The sequence below is a fragment of the Xenopus laevis genome, chromosome 6L, assembly GCF_017654675.1.
Source record: "Xenopus laevis strain J_2021 chromosome 6L, Xenopus_laevis_v10.1, whole genome shotgun sequence".
Lineage (NCBI taxonomy): Eukaryota > Metazoa > Chordata > Amphibia > Anura > Pipidae > Xenopus > Xenopus laevis.
This window is the reverse complement of record NC_054381.1, coordinates 17,088,358-17,109,884: the sequence shown is the minus strand read 5'-3', so window position 1 is coordinate 17,109,884 and position 21,527 is coordinate 17,088,358. Positions and strand designations below refer to the sequence as shown.

The window sequence follows — 21,527 nt, the reverse complement described above, 5'->3', positions numbered from 1 at the left end:
TCCCCTAGCAGCCATGCATTGATTTGAATAAGAGACTGGAATATGAATTTTAGTATGATATTTTGAGACAATTTGCAATTGGTTTTCATTTTTTATTATTTGTGGTTTTTAAGTTATTTAGCTTTTTATTCAGCAGCTCTCCAGTTTGCAGTTTCAGTCATCTGGTTGCTAGGGCCCACATTCCCCTAGCAACCATGTGTTGATTTGAATAAGAGACTGGAATATGAATAGGAGAGGCCTGCATAGAAAGAGGAGTCATAAAAAGTAGCAATAATAATACATTTTTAGCCTTACAGAGCATTTGTTTTTTAGATGGGGTCAGTGACCCCCATTTGAAAGCTGGAAAGGCTCAGAAGAAGAAGAAGGCAAATAATGAAGAAAAAAAAACTATAAAAGAAAAAGTTTAGGCCAATTGTACAGTTGCTTAGAATTAGCCATTCTAGAACAGATTAAAATTTAACGGTGAACCACCCCCGAGACACCAGTCCATCAGAGAGTGTACCATATACATCAGGTATCTAGGGGTTGCCACCTTTTTTTGGAAAAAAAGTACTGGATTTCCTGTGTGTTTAGATTTTTTCCCCTATTAATAACATTGGGGTCAAACATCATTTTTACCGGTCAAACCGGTAAAACACTGGCCAGGTGGCAACCCTAGGTATTACTGTCTGTGGCTAGAGTTGCCACCTGGCCCGTAAAAATGATGGTTGGTCCCAATGTTATTAATAGAGAAAAAAGATAAATATATAGGAAGGCCGGTATTTTTCTCCAGAAAAGGTGACAACCCTAGTTGTGGCCCAGAAATTGCTTTGCCAAAAGCTGCAGGCTCGACATCCCAGAGCTTCATTAGGTTTTCACCTTCTAATTCAGACTACTGGTTTCAAGCTGGGCCTTGGAGTAAGGGACTTTATAAACAAATTGCTTTTCTTTGCAAAACATTTTGTGTAACACACAGCCACCTTAACAGACATGATCTGCACCATTATTAACACAGCGTTCTTGTATGATTCTCTATATTCTCATCAGTATTAATTGCAGGAGGCTATTGGGGACAGCACTGGTGCAATTTATTATGTATGTTAAAATGGTTGTTCAGTTAACTTTTATAGTGTTGTAGAATGGCCAATTCTAAGCAACATTTCAATTGGTTTTCATTAGTTTTTTATAGTCCAATAATTATGTGCCTTTTTATTCTGACTCTTTGCAGCCTTCAAATGGGTGTTGCTGACCCCATCTAAAAACAAATGCTCTGTAGGGCTAAAAATGTATTGCTATTGCTACTTTTTATTACTCCTCTTTCTATGCAGGCTTCTCCTATTCATATTCCAGTCTCTTATTCAAATCAATACATGGTTGCTAGGGTAAGGCCCTAGCACATACCTCCCAACTGTCCCTTTTACGGAGGGACAAGTCCCTCTTTTGACAGCTCAACCCGCAGTCCCTCATTTGTACTGGAAAGTCCCTCTTTTCTCTGCACTGAACAGCCAGAAAAAGAAACAAAGTTTCTCACTTAATTGGCTTTTAGCAGAGAGCCCAGAACAACTAACAGGTGCAAATAAGATACTTTGTAACAATTTTGAGATACAAAAACACAGTTTAGATCAGGAGAAATATTTTCAAACTTTCATAACCTGCCAAATTTTGTAAAACAAACATGGTAATTAGGGGGTTTGGCCACAGAAAGGGGTGTGGTCAAAAAAATTGCTGCGCTACGTGCGTAAAAAATTTTTTTGTCCCTCTTTTTACTTCCAAAATGTTGGGAGGTATGCCCTAGCAACCAGATGGCTGAAACTGCAAACTGGAGAACTGCTGAATAAAAAGCTAAATAACTCAAAAAACACAAATACGGTAATAAAAAATGAAAACCAATTGCATATTGTCTCAAAATATCATACTAAAATTTATCTCAAAGGTGAACAACTCCTTTAAGAAACAAGCCCTGGTAAATATGAAATCATTCAGATTAGTGATGGCTAATGTTGTGATGTGATGCTGATTCAGTTAATGACTATAAGAATGGCTTGGATGATTTTTTGGACAGACATAATATCAAAGCCTATTGTGATACTAAACTCTATAGTGAGTATAGATATGTGTATATAGAATTTTATTTAAAGTAGGGAGGGGTGTGTGTATGTTTGCTGGGTTTGAACTTGATGGACTTTGTCTTTTTTCAACCCAATTTAACTATGTAACTAACTATGTACTAGTACCTGTATTGGATTTCATGGCGTCAGGTATAACTTGGCTCTGCTATAAGTACTGCTAGATGTACCCCCAGGTGACTGACTTTGTCATGCCCATTGTAATTAACGCAACATTTGAGCGTTGGCTTCACCTCCTGTGCCAACTGCTTGTGATACTCCCCATTCATGAGGGATGTGTTATGCCGCACAAGTCATCAGTGCTACAAACTTGCATTTTCTTGGCATGTTAGAAAAACAGTGCTGAAACCGCTGACCTCTATAAAGGGCCATAGCCATATAGTATATACCTCCTAGCAGATCACTGAACAGTAAACACTTATTCTACAACTATTGAACTGTAAACTATATACCGTACATATACCCATTAGGCAAATACCTGTCTGTCTTAATGTAAACCTTCCAAGACTATATATACAGCTATTGGATTGGTTATATGGAAACCCATTATCCAGAAAGCTCCGAATTATGGAATTGCTGTCTCCCATCGACTCCATTTTATCCAAATAGTCCAGATTTTGAAAATGAGTTCCTTTTTCTCTATATTTAAACAGTACATTGTAGTTGATATAATTAATCCTTATTGGATGTTTTTTTTAATGTTTACATGATTTTGTAGTAGATTTAAAGTATGAAGATCCAAATTACAGAAAGATCTGTTATCCGGAAAACCGCAGGTCCCGAGCATTCTGGATAATAGGTTCCATACCTGTATCTCTATCTATCTCTTTTAAGAGTCAAATGTGCAAAATGTACAACATCACTGTATTCTACTCAATTTACAAACAGAAAGTACTTTTGTCTGATTTAGTTTATTCATTTTGGGACAGCACTGATTACTACTGGATAGTACAAGTGACTGTGAGTTTGTACAGGCAGACTGCAATTTCTTTGGAACTTAAGTCGCTTTTCACCACAACATTATAGTATTTTCTCTTTATCTTGTAGGCTGAACAGTTCATAATGTCCAAGCGTGAAGCTTTCTTACAAGCCACTGCCAAGGATTCTGTTGAAGATTTCCTGAGCTTCATACAGCTCCACGTGAGTATATTTTTTTTTGTCCCACTTTGCTAGATAACAAGCATTCATTGTGATACTTTCAGACCTCTGGTCAGAATAACCCCCTAATGTTACCCCCTGAACATTAGGGGGTTATTCTGAAATTCAGATATGTAAATATATTGGAGAAGTAAGGTGAACTTCACTGGATGGTGACAATGTGTGAGGCACCTTCTATTGAATATATTCACTGACCTTAGTCATTGGGCTGGTGGTCCTCTCTGCTGAAAAGTGCATCAGCTAATGGTACTATTCCTGCTACACCACCAGAGTTCTGCTTCTCTGTACAGTAACATTTGCCAATTTGAAATTCCTAATATTTACTCTACTGTGCATAGGGTTGCCACCTGGCCGCTATTTTACTGGCCTGGTAAAAATGATGGTTGATCTCAATGTTATTAATAGGGAGAAAAGATAAATATATAGGAAGGCAGGTTTTTTTTTTCCAGAAAAGGTGGCAACCCTAACTGTGCATGAACTGTGTATCAGACACAGTTCATGGCAGCCCTTTGAATCTGAGCCTTTGTAATAGAGACAATAAGGAGGATACAAAATAATAGCTATGGGCTCTACACTGATATGGCTGGCTAATTGATTTTATACTTATCCTATTAAATGGGGCAGTGCACCTTTAAGTTTAGTGTGCTATAGAATGCAATGCACCATTCTTGGCAACTTTTCAATTGTTCTTCATTTTTTATTATAGTTTTTTTTGTATATTTCCAAATTCCAAATGGGGCAGCCAAAAAAAAAAAACATTTCTCTGTAAGGCTACAGTTGTACTGTTATTGTTAGTTTTTATTACTCATCTTTGTATTCGAATCCTCTCATGTCCATCTTCCAGTCTTTCATTTAAACCGCTGCCTGGTTGCTGGGTAAATCGGGCTCTAGCAACCAGATAGCTGGTGACATTCCAAATTGGAGGACTGCTGAGAAAAAGAGCTAAATAATTCAGAAACTATGAAGACTGATTGCAGTCTCCAACTATCACTGTCTACATTATGCTAACGGTCAACTTAAGGTGAACAACCCCTTTAATTAGTGAACCACTAGAAAGTTTTCACCTGCAAGCAATGGTGCTATGTTGTACTGCTACAGAACCTCCACATATGACTTCAAGTAGAAGTTTTAATTACTTTTGGGTTCAATCATCCCCTTTTAGTGTTCTTCATTTAGCTGGGCCCATTTAATTGTAGACTGGCCACCGTAAGGGGCCCAAAGCAGAAGAAAAGGTCCCAACCTGTAGGACAGGTGAAGATGAATATGCTTGCTTCTTTACTTTCATGGCTATTCAGGCAACCATAGCATAGTGACACAGTCACATTTCCATATGTCTACATAGTAAGTTAGGTTGAAAAAAGACACAAGTTCATCAAGTTCAACTTTTTTTTTAACCTGCCTATCTGCCAGTTGATCCAGAGGAAGGCAAAACCCCCATTTGAAGCCTCTCCAATTTGCCTTAGAGGGGGAATAATTCCTTCCTGACTCCAAAATGGCAATCGGACTAGTCCCTGGATCAACTTGTACTATGAGCTATCTCCCATAACCCTGTATTCCCTCACTTGCTAAACACCATCCAACCCCTTCTTAAAGCTATCTAATGTATCAGCCTGTACCACTGATTCAGGGAGACAATTCCACATCTTCACAGCTCTCACTGTAAAAAAAAAAACCTTCCGAATATTTAGCCGGAACCTCCTTTCTTCTAATCGGAATGGGTGACCTAGCGTTAGCTGGAAGGACCTATACGATCCCCTTATATATTTATACATAGTTATATTACCCCATAAGCGCCTCTTCTCCAGCGGGAACATCCCCAATTTGGCCAGTCTCTCCTCATAGCTAAGATTTCCCAGACCTTTTACCAGCTTAGTTGCCCTTCTCTGTACCCTCTCTAATACAATAATGTCCTGTTTGAGTGATGGAGACCAAAACTGTACGGCATATTCTAGATGGGGCCTTACAAGTGCTCTATACAGTGGAAGAATGACCCCCTCCTCCCGTGAATCATTTCCCCTTTTAATACAGCTCAGGACCTTATTTGCCCTTGATGCTGCTGACTGGCATTGCTTGCTACAGCCAAGTTTATCATCTACAAAGACTCCAAGGTCATTTTCCATAATGGATTTGCCTAGTGCAGTCCCATTAAGGGTATAAGTGGCTTGTCTATAATTTATGTGTAGTTTTATGAGCTAAGGGGACACCAAGGGGCATTTATCAAGGGTCAAATTTAGAGTTTATGGGAGTTTATAAAACTCCCATAAACTCGAAATTCAGGGGGGAAAAAAAGGACAAATTGAAATTTAATTTAAAAAAAAGGATCAACCTGCAAACTCGAATCGAATTTGATTCGAGTTTTATCACCAAAAAGACATTTTTTTTTTCTTCTGACTGACTTTTCAATTCAAGAATATTCCACTTCTTTGCTTTAATAAACTTCTGGGTTGCTTTGGCTGCATGTTTTGGGTCATTATGAAACACCTCCCAATCAATTTGACTGCATTAAGCTGGATTTGAGCAGACAGTGTCTCTGAACAGCTCAGAATTAATTCGGCTGCTTCTGTCCTGTGTCACATGATGGATAAACACTAGTGTCCCAGTGACAGCCATGCACGACCAAGCCATCACACTGCCTCCCAAATGTTTTATACATCATGTGCTATGCTTTGGATCATGAGCTGTTCCCACACCTGCCCGTGAAATAGCCTTTGAGCCCCTCGTCCAATTATTTTTGAGCCCCTGAAATGAAGTAATTGTGTTAAAAAAGTCTTTAGTTCCTCACATTTTTATGCAATCTTTTTGTTCAACCCACTGAATTAAAGCTGAAAGTCTGCAGTTCAACTGCATCTGAGTTGTTTCATTTAAAATTCATTGTGGTCATGTACAGAACCAAAATTAGAAAAAAAGAGTTATTGGCCTAACTGTATATATTGAAACCTTGGAGTAGCAACAATAACTCCTTTTATCAAGAGCATCAATAAATGATCTCACAAGTTACAGCAAGGTTACAGATAAAAATAAACATAAATAAGAGTGTCACCTCCAAATCTCACCCTGCATGGCTTTCAGACTGGGCCCCTTAGCTCATAGTAAAGGATCAGTTCTTTTAAAATGCCCACCTTGCTTTTATTCCCAGGATACCCAACGCAGCAGATCAGCATTCACTGCAAAAACAGATTTGGCTCATTGTATTATAACATGTTTACAGATGTATTGAAACCCTGGTGTAACAGTAATCCTGCTATATTTCCCAATGGAATCCACGGCAGAAAATATGCCCCCATTTTATAAAAGCATCCCATATATAACTGTGCTGTGCTTAACATTATTTCAATATCTTACACTTCATTTTCATTCTAGGTGATAAGCCACCACCATTCCCTATGTATGCTGATATGTTAATTATATCCAGCAATATTACAGATAACAGTTGCTTATATTACCTATAATAGAAAAGGTACATATATGGGATCAGTTATATGGAAACCCATTATCCAGAAAGCTCCAAATTACACAAAGGCCGTCTCCCATAGACTCCATTTTATCTAAATAATCAAAATTTTTAAAAATGATTTCATTTTTCTCTGTAATAATAAAACGGCAGCTTGTACTTGATCCCAACTAAAATATAATTAATCCTTATTGGAAGCAAAACCAGCCTATTGGGTTTATTTAACGTTTACGTGATTTTCTAGTAGATGTAAGGTTTCAAATTAAAGAAAGATCTGGAAAACCCCAGTTCCTGAACATTCTGGACAACAGGTCCCATACCTGTATATACAGACACCTGAATATAAGGCAAAATAAACCGTTCTAATTACTAAAAAAGTTGCTATGGCTGTATGATTAGGTATTTTACATTTTAATTGTTAACTCCATCTCAAATTAATTTTAAGTGCATTTTAATGGATTCTTTTCTTAACAGATAAAAAAAAAGGCTTGTTCTTATGTTGTCGACGTTTTTCATATTTTTTCTGATAATTCTTTTAAAACTTTTTTTTTTTTTCTTTTACAGAAAGATGTGTCTGATCCCTTTGATCTAAATGAATTACTGCAAGAGTTGTCAAGGAAACAGAAGGAGGAATTATGGGAGAAACTGAAGACTCTTTTAACGGAGGCTTTGGTGGCAAACCCAGTGGAAAGGTGGCAAAATATTGATGATGACAGCGATGATGACATGGAAGTAGAGAGTTCCTCAGATGTGGTAAAATAATATATTTTATTTATGTGCTGCTCTCGCACTGGCTTTAACTTTTTCTCTGGATCGTCTAACAGTTCTACTTATAATACCCTGTATTTTCATATGAACATGCACCAGAATAGTCAATAATGTGCCAATTGCTGGACAAGTATATGGTTATGAAATTTAAAATAACATTTTTATATAATGGGAAAAAAAATAGCAAACACTGAATTCAAAGTTTGTTCGGGTTGTGTGATAGGAGATTGTTGTTGTATAAGGATTATTGTTCTTGCTACTTATTATTACTCCTCTTTTTAATCAGGCCTCTCCGATTCTCTTAATCAAATCCGTGCATGGTTGCTAGGGTAATTTGGACCCTAGCAACCAGACTGCTGAAACGTTACAGAAGGCTGTATAACTCGAGTGAAAAATAATAAAAAAAACGAAAGCTAATTACAAACAGTTTCAGAATATCACTTTCTGCATCGTACTAAAAGCTAGGGATGCACCAAATCCGCTATTTGGGATTCGTCCGAATCCTTCATAAAAGATTTGTCCGAATACTGAACCAAATCCAAATTTGCATATGCAAATTAGGGATGGAAGTTGGGGGGGGGGACTTCCGTGTTTTGTGTGATTTTCCTTCCCGTCCCTAATTTGCATATGCAAATTAGGATTCTGTCAAATCCTGCTGAAAAAGGCTGAATCCCGAACCGAATCCTGGATTTGGTGCATCCCTACTAAAAGTTATCTCAAATGTGAACAATGCCTTTAACAAAAGTTATCCAGAAAACTCAAGCATTCTGGATGACGTATCCCTTAAATAAAACATTTCCTTACTAACAACATCCTAGAATATTATGTCATGCTTTGTTTTTTCTCCCTTGACTCTCTTAGAAACAAACAATGTGTGTAATCCATGGAGTGACAATAGCTGCTGCAGCTTCTCTGTGCGTCATAGATGAAGATGTGTGCTATGAAACTCTCTTAGAATGTGCAGCAATCCTCAGTGGTACGTTTGTCTAAATGTGATGCAAATTCATGCCAAATTTTTTTTGGATTGTAGCGGTTGCCTTGTCTTTTCAAGTCTTTGTATGTTTCTCAGCAGTGATATTTGTCCATCTTCCAGGGAGCTCAGGCTTGTGCCCCTCAATTTACAAATCGTACTACAGGTTCTCAATTGGACTGAGACTTCTGACTGGGTCATTGGAGGATATTTAACTTTTGGTTCTTGAGACACTTTCCTAGCATTGCTTGAAAATTGAGCTTTAGTAATATGTTGTTTTTGGTTCAATATCCTCTTTATATAGATATATGAGAGATAGAGAGATAGACACACACACACAGATCGAGAGAGATAGATAGAGGGAGAGAGAGAGTTAGAAAGAGAAATGGATATATAGAAAGAGAAAGATATATATAGATATATATAGATATATATATATATATAGATATATATATATATATATATATATATATATATATATATATATATATATATATGTATGTGTATATATATATATATATATATGTATGTGTATATATATATATATATATGTGTGTGTGACAGAGAGTGAGAGTGCATCAGTCCTAACTAAGTGAAAAGAATATTTTCTTTGGGAGGAGAGAGCGAGGTAGAGAGAGAGCGAGTTAGATATATATATAGATGGAGAGAGAGATAGATAGATATACAGTGAATAAAGTACCCCCTCTTGTAAAATATAAGGATATTATAAGTTACCGAGGAGTTTCATGACCATATAAAAACACGAGGCCGAAGGCCGAGTGCTTTTATACAGGTCATGGAACTCCAAGGTAACTTCTAATATCCTCATATTTTACAACTGGGGGTACTTTATTTATTATAATACACAAGTTTCAGTGAGTCATGTGACAGGAATGACATCAGAACTTGTCGTTTATAACTGATGACATCATATAATGTGTATTATATACTGTATATAGATAGTATATATTGTATTGCGTTCATTCACGCAAACTATTTTTACCCTAAAGCTGCGTGTCATTTGAGAGCAATATTTTGTGTTTGACAAGCTCTTTCCCTTTACACATTTATATAACAACTTGTATTCTATGTATGGCCATATCTGACAATTAACAAATGTTCATGCAGTTGATGTTTACTTCCCCCCCTTTCCTTTTTTATCGTGATAATTACTGCTATGGGAAAGTGGCTTTAAATAACCAGGCTCAACAGTGAAAGCAAATGTGATTTATTTTGGCAACTGTAGCACTGTAATTTATGCCCTGTTTGTGCCCAATTTAGTGATTTAAAAGAACATTGCTCACCTAACTCTGTGTGCTTTTCAAAATTCATCTAGTGCTTCGAACAAGGGAGCAGAATCTTAACGGGTAGTTAACCTTTAAAATAGCTTGTACAGGTAATGGACCTGTTACCCAGAATTCTCAAGACCTGGGTGTTTCCAGGTAACAGATCTTTCTGTACTTTGAATCTTCATAATTTAAGGAGGTTATTTACTAAACTCTGAATTAATCTGGTCAGGATTTTTTGGACAAAACTCAAATTTTTCAAGATTTATTAAAGCCTGATGTTGCAAAAAGCCTGAATGAGGTTATGTTTAAGTCAATGGCAGAGATCCCTATCCTATTTGGAAGTTTCTGTGGTCTGCACTGGAATTAGCCCAAAAATCCAACCATTTTGTGGGGAAAATCTGTCTTTTCTGGAAAGACTGAAAAAATCAAATGATTCTGGGAAAAACCCAGAAAAATCATTTCAGGTTTCACTCAATTTTAATGGATTTTTACCCGAACCGATTAAATCAAGCTTTTTTTAAATAAATAAATAAATATGGTAAAATCAGATATGGGCGTTTGGTTGTGTTTATAAATTTGGATTTTAGTAAATAACCCCCTAAATCTACTAGAAAAACAATGAAACCTTAAATAACCCCAATAGGCTGGTTCTGCTTCCAATAAGGATTAATTATATCTTAGTTGGGATCAAGTACAAGCTACTGTTTTATTATTACAGAGAAAAAGGAAATAATTTTGAAAAATTTGGATAAAATGGAGTCTGTGGGAGATGGCCTTTCCGTTATTCAGAGCTTTCTGGTTAACGGGTGTCTGGATAACAGATCCCATACATGTAGTACATTATAGAATGTGATATAAGACAATATGCATTTAGTCTAAATTGTATTTTGTATTTGAATGTGAATGAGATAAATTATAAGAATAGAAGTTTTTCTTTATACATATGTGATAGGGTGGCCTATTCTTAGCAACTTTTCAACAGGTCTTCATTTTTTTTTTTTTTTTTTCGTTCACGTATAATTGCTCTTCTGCTTCGTTCCAGCTTTCAAATGAGGGGACACTTTTTAAAGGGTGTAGTTCAAGTTAAGTTTTAGTATATCATCATCATCATCATTTATTTATATAGCGCTGTCAAGATACGCAGTGCTTTCTATATACACGACAAAATTGGGACTTCACCCCCTGCCCATGTGGAGAAATATAGTAACATAAAAGGCAATATTTATTCAACACAATGACAACATCTTATCTAAAACCAATTAAAATTAGGCAGTGCTGCATATGGAAAAGGGATCCCTTAATATAAATACTTAATCCCAAGGAATCAAGTATATATAATTTGGTATATTTGAGATAACGTGTGTAACTTTATTTCAGCGGATTAAACGTTGATTCCTGGCGCATTTCGCATCCTAAAATACGTAGTCATAGGCAAGTATCTTAGGATACGAAACGCATCAGGAATCTGTTTTTAATCTGCTGAAATAAAGTTATCTTTTACCCTACGAGTGGCGTTTGCAGTGCTTGACGATTCTTCCCCTCCATAATTATCACTGACCCCAGCAGCCAAAAAAACTGTTGCTCCAATTTAACTGTTATTGTTACATTTGTTTACTTAACTTTCTACTAAGACCCTCTCCTGTTCATCTTCTCATGCCTTATTCCAACCGCTACCTGGTTGCTACAGAAAACGGAACCGTAGCAACCAGATGGCTGGGGAAATTTTAAGCTACAGAGCTGCTGACCGAAAAAGTAAAATAGAAAACGAACTGCAGAAATTAAAAATGAAGACCTGTTGCTTCCTTGCTAACCAGCAGGTGGGGGCTTGGCAAAGATTCCGGGGATACCGAGTTTTAGGAGATGCTTTTGAAAAAGTAAGCCACTAACTCAAGGTTGCCACAGCAGCTCATTCTGCCTTATTCTGTTGTGGCGCTTTACTTGTCCTTTAAGTCTGTATTGCATCTAGCAACCCTGATGCTTAAATACTAAAATGTGTTTTGTTTTTAAGGTATTGTTTACGCTTTACCGAAATCTGAATCCCACATTACCCTTGCTATCAGACATCTGTGTGAGGCCTGGTGGGAAAAAGGGCTTCAAGGAAAAGAAGAATTTGGCAAAACTGCCTTCCTTTTGCTTTTGGCAAAATCTCTTGAAGTAAAGTGTGTGGTAAGTTTTATCCTAAAATCAATCTGATCTTTGTCTTAATTATAATCACTGCTCTGGTGGAAAAAAAATCACTTAAAGGGATACTGTCATGGGGAAAAAAAAAACATCCGTTAATAGTGCTGCTCCAGCAGAATTCTGCGCTGAAATCCATTTCTCAAAAGAGCAAACAGATTTTTTTTATATTTAATTTTGAAATCTGACATGGGGCTAGATATATTGGGGTATATTTATCAAAAAGTGACGTTGGAGATCGCCACAGTCCTCTAAAGTGAAATTCCACCACTCTCCATTCATTTCTATGGGATTTTGAAAGGCGTATTTATCAAAGGATGAACTTTCACCCATTGATAAATACTCTTTTAAAAATCCCATAGAAATGAATGGAGAGTGGTGGAATTTCACTTTAGAGGACTGGCAATCTCTAACTTCACTTTTTGATAAATATACCCCATTGTCAGTTTACCAGGTAACCCCAGTCATGTGACCTGTGCTCTGATAAACTTCAGTCACTCTTTACTGCTGTACTGCAAGTTGGAGTGATATCACCCCCTCCCTTTCCCCCAGCAGCCTAACAACAGAACAATGGGAAGGTAACCAGATAACAGCTCCCTAACACAAGATAACAGCTGCCTGGTAGATCTAAGAACAACACTCAATAGTAAAATCCAGGTCCCACTGTGACATATTCGGTTACATTGAGTAGGAGAAACAACAGCCTGCCAGAAAGCAGTTCCATCCTAAAGTGCTGGCTCTTTCTGAAAGCACATGACCAGGCAAAATGACCTGAGATGCACCTACACACCAATATTACAAGTAATATATACACTTGCTGGTTCAGGAATGAAATTTTATATTGTAGAGTGAATTATTTGCAGTGTAAACAGTGTCATTTAGAAATAAAAACTACACCATAAAAATCATGACCGAATCCCTTTAATTGGTTAAGGTGCAAAAACATCTAAATCCTAATTAAATTGGAGCCCACTTTTACTGGTACTATTCCTTTAGCTACTCCACTTTAGGAGGGGGTTAATGTTCCAAGGGTTCACCAAAAAAACATTTGAGCTGTTAAATGACCCATTTCAAATATGTATTCACTGTATGTCTTTCAAGGTTGCTGATATCGGGCGTTTGTGGCATCTGCATCAAGCTCTGCTCAGTTTCGATTTCAACTCTGAAGAGAGTCACAACGTGAAGGATCTGTTACTCCAGTGCTTCCTGAGCATTAACCATATTAAGAAGGAAGAGGTAGTGTATAGCCTTTCTCCGTTCCGTTTAAAGGAAAACTTTACCCCCAAAAGTAATATTTAAGCAACAGTTTATATCAAATTAAGTGGCATAATATAAGCTGATGCTACAGGGCTGATTATTAAATCACTGGTTTCTGTGCTACCATATAGTAATTATCTGTATTAATTACCAGCCTTATATTGTGACATTTCTATTCTATGTGTACTGTATATTGTGAGTGGGTCCCTAAGCTCAGTAAGTGACAGCAGCACAGAGCATGTGCAGTGAATCAGCAGAAAAGAAGATGGGGAGCTACTGGGGCATCTTTGGAGACACATCTTTACTGCTAATGGGCTGTGGTTGCCTTGGGCTGGTACAGAAGCACAAAAAAACATTTCTAGCTACTTCTTTAGTTAGGCTTTAGTTCTCCTTTAAGTGGTGTAAATGCCATGTGTCTCTGCAGCTGTGGAAACGTATTACCTGGAGTGATAAATGAAGTTTCACACATTTCACAAACTGGGTATGGCACATAACAGGCGAGCTTTACCTGCCTGAATACATAGAGACACATTTATCAAAGGTTGAATATAGAATTCATGTGAGTTTTTAAAAAATCCCCTAAACTCCCATAAATTCGACCAATCAAAATGTATTAAAAAAATAAAATTTTTAAAACTCATATGAATTAAATCGACCCGAAAACTCGAATTGAATTAGATTCGAATTTAGAAAACTCGGTTTGAGGTCGAATGTCAGGAAGACTGCAAACAACTCCAAATTGATCCCTGGATGTTTCCCATTGACTTAAACAGCAAGTCAGCAGGTTTTAGGTGGCAAATAGTTGTATTTGCAGTTCTTAAAGGGGCAGAGTATGATAAATCTAGAAAATCCAATTTGAATAAAAAAAAAAATTTGAATCGAATTTTGAACTCCCTAGTTGAATTTGACATTTTTGACCATTAAAAAATTAGAGAATTCGAATTTTCAATGCAACCCTTGATAAAACTGCCCCATAATGTTGATGGTAAAGTTTGGTGGAGCATTAATAACTTTCTTGGGCTCTTTTCCATGGTGTGGGCTCCTGGTTCCATTGAAAGCAAACCTTAATTGAATGATGAGTTCGGCCAGGCACGAGGATTGCCCTAAAATATATTCCCCCCCACCAAAGGTGCAGGCTAATAAAGCACCTACCGGAGTGTGAGTTCTATTAGCCCGCACCTTTGCTTGGGGCTAATATTTTAGGATAATTTGAACGGTGGCAACTTGCTCTGTGCTTTGTTAGATGGATGGCATCTCATAAACTATTGAAGTTCTGCATGCAGTGCTCACTAAATCTTTTCCCTGATGATTTTGTTTTCAGTACAAAGTTACTGTTATTTATAATAAATTCGTGTTCTAGCAGCAAATGCTGTCTCAAATGTAGTGATTAAGCGTAAAATATCAAGCTAAGCTATATCGAGTGTATCTTCTAATAGTGCCTTGTTTAATGGTCTGCATCTCACTGACTGCCCTCGCTGAAAAGCATTCCACTTAAAAGCAGCACCAGTCTCTCCTACTGATAAACATAAAAAAAGAATCTCTGTTGTCTGTGAATCCTTCTGTGCAGATTTTACTATAGTCTTTAAAGGGGTTGTTCACCTTTGAGTACATTTTTGTTGTGGTGTAGAGAGTGAAATTCCGAGACAATTTGCAATTGGTTTTCTTTTTTTATTATTTGTTGTTTTTAAGCTATTTGGCTTTTTATTCAGCAGCTCTCCAGTTTGCAATTTCACCAATCTAAATTGCTAGGTGCCAAATTCCCCTAGCAACCATGCACTGATTTGAATAAGACACTGGAATATGAATAGGAGAGGCCTGAATAGAAAAATGAGTAATAAAAAATAGCAATAACAATAAATGTGACATTTAGTCACTCCAATGATGCTGCATGTTTTTGGTCTAAAGGTGGCCATACACTATTTTAATCTATCATGCCCACTAATGGCTGGGCAATATTGGATTACAATGCTGCAAACGGGCACCGATGTGTCGCAGAATCGGTCTAAGGGACCGATATTGGCAGCTTTAATCTGCCCGTGTATGGCCACCTTAATTCAAATTTTTTTATGGTCAAAACTAGGGAGTTATTCAAATTTGATTCGAGTCTTTTTAAAAAAAATTTGAATTAGTTTTTTGAGATTTATCATACTCTGGCCCTTTATGAATTTAAATTTGACTATTCGCCACCTAAAACCTGCCAAATTGCTGTTTGAGTCAATGGGAGAAGTCCACCGACCAATTTGGAGTTCTTTGCAGCCTTCCTGACAGTCAAGGTTTTTTTTTTTTAGGAGAAAAAAATGCGAATTGAGTTTTTTTTAAATTTGAATCGAATTAAATTCCAGTTTTCGGGTCGATTTAATTCATCTGAGTTTTAAAAATTCAATTTTTTTCTAATACATTTCGGTTTGTCAATTTTTACTTAATGGGAGTTTTTAAAAACTTGCATGAATTCGAAATTCGACCTTTAATAAATGTGCTTCGATGTGTTGCATCGCACATTTATGTCTCGCAAAGAAAAAATTCATCAGCATTGAGAGCAATGACCGTGGTCCGACTGCCGTCTGTATAAACAGGCAGTTGTGAAAAAGCCCCCGGGCTATTATCAAGACACCTCTCTAGCTGCATCAGAAAATATCTCATTCGGTGTAATGTGACATAGCTATGAACCCTGAGTGATGTGAGGTTTAACAGGTGATAAAACAGAAACTGAATCTTTGTCTTATACTGTGATAACGGGTTTTAATTGATCTGTTTCTCCCTTTATCAGGGCAGGAGATTTCTAAGCTTTCTTTTCAGCTGGGATGTCAACTTCATTAAAATGATCCATGGGACTATCAAAAATCAGCTTCAGTGCCTACCAAAGTAAGAGATCATTCCAGCATTCTTTATTTCATTACATGCATAAGTGATCTTTTCTCTTGTGTAAAATCAATGCATCTAAAGGAAAACAAAATCTCATTGACAGATCATTGATGACCCACATCGCAGACATTTATTTTAGGGCTTGGAAGAAAGCGTCCGGGGATGTTTTACAGGTACGTTTTTTTTCTACTCTATGATTTGTTGCAAGTAAATTGCTCTTCTTGGCTTCTTTGTCTGTGACACAACGGGATCAGATCCTGATTAGAGGCGCATCGTTTTGATTACAGTAGAAACAATGCTAATAACGCCCAATCGCTGCGTGTACAAGCCAGACCCAAGGGCCAAAAAATTTTTTTGAATACAGCCCCCAGTCTGAAAGGGCCCAAATATCAGTTGCACAAAAATTATACTCCAAAAATGTTGAGTTCAGTATAATTTTTGTGCAATTGATTACAGTAGAACCCCCATTTTATGATTTTCAGGGGACCAGGAAAAAATCTGTGAAAATGTAAAATCAGGGAAATGTGTTAAAGCAACTTTTTTTTCAAGTACCGAAAGGAAATAAGCACAGTTTTAGTATTTTAAAACTCTTTATTTCACAAATAATAACATTTATAGAGGAAAAAAAAGCAGTTCATGGGAACATCAGGATAAAATTTTGATGTAAAATCCGGGAAAACATGACTTAAAATCAGGGAAATGCACCCATTGAAATGCATTATAAATTGGTGGAACCACGAATAAAAAATGTAAAATGCGGGGAAAACTTAATATCCGGGTTCTTAAAATTGAGCTAAAGAGTTAAATAGCCATTGTAGAATATAGATGTATGGTTTTTCACCCGAAAAAGTATAAAAAAAAACCAAAAGTATATCAAGGGTCGAATTTATGGGAGTATTTTCTAAATCTCCCATAAACTCCAAATTCGACCAATCGAAATTCATTAAAAAAAAAAAAAATAGAATTTTCAAAACTCAGCTGAATAGGATCGACCCAAAAACTGAAATCAAGTTTTTTTCGACCCTTAATAAATTTGCCCATAAAAGTATAAAGTCATTTATTAGGACAAAAAAATGGCCTAACGCGATTCGTGCCTGTTATCTGAAGCAAACAGATCCGTTTTACCAGTGCAGGGCAACAGTATATGATATTTTCATTACTTTAAAACACTTTCATTTTTTGGTGTTACTGTTCCTTTAATAAGTTAGGCTAGTCCTAGCCTAACTGCACATCGTTTATATGAGGCGGCAGAGGAAAAGGAGAGTGCTCAGAAAGTTGTCTTTAGGCCTATGAAGTACAGGTGTTCTTGGTTGCCATGGGCCTGTCATGGAGGACTGCATTAATCAAAATTTTTTGTAAATGAGTAATGATTGATCTGTGGCAAATTGTACAATGTATGCACCAAATTAACATGGTCTTTTTTTTATTTTCAATTTCTACAGACAATTGAACAGAGTTGTATTCAAGACTTTATGCATCATGGAGTCCATCTACCAAGGAATTCTCCACTTCACCCCAAAGTGCGAGAGGTACGGTTGCCCTTGCTGATAAAAATAGAACTAATCATTTGTTATTCCTCTTCTCTCCGAGCAGCCATACAAACAAGCAGAATGAAGGCTTATAAAGCTTAAAGGAAATTGAATCTGAAAAAAATAATTAATTTATTATTTGACCCTTTCTAATGGCAGGATTTCAGCTCAACAGCTATCATTTGCAACTCAAAATGTCAGCCACACGAAAGGCTTCATTTAGGAACACGAGAAGTTGATCTTATATGAAAGCAAATGTGCATTTCATTAAATGTGCATGCGCTCTTTACACTTTCACATTATTGAGCCAAGCTCCCATCTGCAATGCAACTCCGGAGGTACTACCGCCTAGAATCAAGCAGTAATTTTAGGGTTACCACAGCGGGCTGTGTCAGTAGGAACAACAAACTTGCACCTAAAGAATAACACACACTGATGTTAATTTAGAGGCACATTTATCAAAAGTAAAATTTCGAATTCATGTGAACTCCCCTAAACTCCCATAAATTAGAAATTTGACCAATTGAAATGTATTAAAAAAAAAATCTAATTTTTAAAACTCAGATGAATTAAATCGACCAGAAAACTCAATCAAAATTCGATATGAGGTTTTCCTCTGGAAAAAAACTTGAATGTCAGGAAGGCTGCAAACAACTCCGAATTGATCCCTGGACTTCTCTCTTATTGACTCAAACAGCAATTCGGCAGGTTCTAGGTGGTGAATAGTCAAATTCTTAAATGGCCAGAGTATTATAAATCTCAGAAATCAAATTTGATTCGAGTTCTTTTAATAACATTTTGAATAACTCCCTAGCCGAATTTGAATAAATAATATAAAAAAAAAAAAATGAAAATTCGAAAGGGGAACTATTGAGAAAATGAAAATTTAATATAAGTTTCAGCATACTGAAATAAGAAACTTTTCTAAATACAATCAATTAAAAATTCTGTACAGTTTCTAAAATAATCAAGTTCATGTTCACCATTCCTCTCTCAGCATCTGTTTCTCCTCATTCTGTCTTCATTCAGGAGTTGGCTGTCAGATGAATGATCTAATATATCTTATAGGGGGGCTCCATTTGCCTAGAAGAAGCATTAGAGCTCACTCTATTAAAATCACCAGACGTCATGTGTCTCTACATGCAGAATTTGTGCAAAAGGCAGTTATTTTGTTAGATTTTGTTTGTGCTGGAATCCGTCATTTGAGTGAGCTCTAATACATCTGCTAGGAAAGGAAGCCCCCCCCCCTATTGGATCTAACTCAGTGAATATCTGACACCCAACTGCTGCAAGAAGACAGAATGAAGAGAAGCAGATGCTGAGAGAGAAATGGTGAATATAAACTTGATTATTTCAGTTTTTCATTTATCGTATTTAGAAAGTTTCTCACTTCAGTATGAGGAAACTTGTATTAAATTTTCATTTTCGCCATAGTTCCCCTTAAATATTTACATGGTTTAGGCAAGGATAGATGGTGGTATGTGTTTTTAAGCAATATGGATGTAACTAATATCAACAGGCACCTGAAAATCATATACCGTTATATTGTACTGTGTTATTGTTTACTAGACTGTTTTCTAAATGAATGCATGCTTCTTATCCTAGGTGCTAAGTTACTTTCACCAGCAGAAGCTACGGCAAGGTGTGGAAGAAATGCTCTATAACCTCTATCAGCCCATTATTTGGCGTGGCTTGAAGGTGAATTTTTTTTTTTTTAGAATCTAAATTTCATTCTTCGTCGTCTGCATTAGTGACGGCTTCAGGCAATCTAGCAAGCACCGTTTCGTTAAATAATATTCAATACTTACCAATAACATGAGTAACTGAAGCACCGAAAAAACCCTTTCAAGGGATATAATATAAAATTTGCAAATACATATTAAAGTCAGACCTTTAGGATTTGCCGAATGCTTAAGTTTGCTGCCAAAACCCTAAAAAAAGGACAATGGCTGACAAATTCATAGGGGGTTAGGCACCCCCCAGTGGATAGAATGGTTAAGCTGGGCCTCCGCAACAATTATCCAGGCCTAGTGATCAATAAATGTTTTCTAGGCAGCTATAAATAGATACTAATCTGTCCATGTTATATCAGCCTTGGGTTTTATCCTGATTTAACACCAAGAGAATTCTAGAAAAATATCTAATGGCAGATGTAAGGGGATTCAAAAAAATCTAAATGTAAAATATTCTTGTGACTAAATGTGCAGTGATAATTTGAACAGGCAGGGTTGCTCTGCATACAATTATCACTTAAAGGGATACTGTTATGGAAAAACATGTTTTTTTCAAAACACATTAGTTAATAGTGCTACTCCAGCAGCCTTCTGCACTGAAATCCAATTCTCAAAAGAGCAAACAGATTTTTTCATATTCAAGTTTGAAATCTGACATGGGGTTAGACATATTGTCCGTTTCCCAGCTGCCCCCAGTCATGTGACTTGTGTCTGCACTTTAGGATGGAACTACTCTCTGGCAGGCTGTTATTTCTCCTGCTTAATGTAACTGAATCAGTCTCAGTGGGACTTGGCTTTTACTATTGAGTGTTGTTTTTAAATCTACCAGGGAGCTGTTATCTGGTTACCTTCCCATTATTCTTTTGTTAGGCTGCTGGGGGAGGGGTGATATCACTCCAACTTGCAGTGCAGCAGTAAAGAGTGACTAAAGTTTATCAGAGCACAAGTCACATGCCTGGGGGCAGCTGGGAAACTGACAATATGTCTAGCACCATGTCAGATTTTAAAATTGAATAAAACATTTTTTGAGAAATGGATTTCAGGGCAGAATTCTGCTGGAGCAGCACTATTAACTGAAAAAACATGTTTTCCCATGACAGTATCCCTTTAAAGAGGATTTCAATACAATTAAATTACACAGGCAAGAAATTCTGAAGTTCGGTCAAATGCTGCCCTGTTATTCGTTGAAGCATTTCCTATAAGGGACCCCAATCTTAACCATGAGGATATGGACAATGAAATCCAGAAACAGTTTGAAGAACTTTTTGTAAGTAAAATCTTATTGATGACTGATTCATTGCTGAACACCCACTTTTTTTTTTTTAATTAAATATTTATTTTTCTACAGCCATGTTTACTGTTCTCCCTCTCGTGCTGATTTTATCCTAGAATCTCTTGGAAGATCCTCAGCCTCTTGTCCGTTCTACAGGGGTTTTAGGTGTCTGTAAGATAACTGCGAAGTACTGGGAAATGATTCCTCCAGCCATCCTGACTGATCTACTGAGAAAGATACTCGGTGATCTGGCTGCGGACGTAAGCTCAGCGGATGTTCGGTGTTCTGTTTTTAAGGTAATTTTCAAAGGCAAATCCATGGTAAACCCAGAGCTTATTTATAAATAGAAGGAATGTACCAAAGCCATTGATGTGGTAGATTATGGACTACTGCAGAATAGACTGGCACCAACCCTAATTTAGATATTCACAGTCGGCAGCATAACGGCAGCATCTACGCCACAAATGATTTTGACAGCAGCCAGCTGCATTTTCAGATTTCTGCATTGTTTTTACAAAATTGCTGTGTGAAGCTCGGGGGCTAGGTCTTGAACATGCTCAGTTTGCTCCTCTCCTTCCTCCCCTTTCTGCTGTAACCTAAGCCCAGAGCTATTGTGAGCAGGAAGAGACTTAGGCAGGAAGTGATGTAACAGCAAGTTAATATGGCAGCTTCTATCCTAAACAAATAGGGGCAAATTTACTTATGGTCGAATATCGAGGGTTAATTAACCCTCGCTATCCGACTGCCGAATTGAAATCCTTCGACTTCGAATATCGAAGTCGAAGGATTTAACGCTATTCCTACGATCCAACGATTCGAAGGATTTTAGTATAGTACTTCGACTATCGAATGGTCAAATAGTCGAACGATTTTTAGTTCGAATCGAAGGTCGAAGTAGCCCATTCAATGGTCGAAGTAGCCAAAAAAAACATTCGAAATTCGAAGTTTTTTTCC

At 36.9% G+C, this 21,527-nt stretch overlaps 1 protein-coding gene across 3 annotated transcripts in view; it reads left to right on the top strand.

Annotated features, from left to right (window-relative positions):
• Positions 1-21,527, top strand: part of ncapg2.L (non-SMC condensin II complex subunit G2 L homeolog) — a 51,343-nt gene that overhangs the window by 430 nt on the left and 29,386 nt on the right. For all 3 annotated transcript variants that reach the window (XM_018266532.2, XM_018266531.2, NM_001092993.1), the window contains 11 exon segments: positions 3,153-3,245; positions 7,279-7,467; positions 8,344-8,458; positions 11,750-11,907; positions 13,021-13,155; positions 15,944-16,038; positions 16,142-16,211; positions 17,481-17,567; positions 19,173-19,265; positions 20,442-20,567; positions 20,690-20,869. In XM_018266532.2, the coding sequence (XP_018122021.1) occupies positions 3,168-3,245; positions 7,279-7,467; positions 8,344-8,458; positions 11,750-11,907; positions 13,021-13,155; positions 15,944-16,038; positions 16,142-16,211; positions 17,481-17,567; positions 19,173-19,265; positions 20,442-20,567; positions 20,690-20,869 (1,326 nt within the window). In that variant the 5' untranslated portion in view covers positions 3,153-3,167.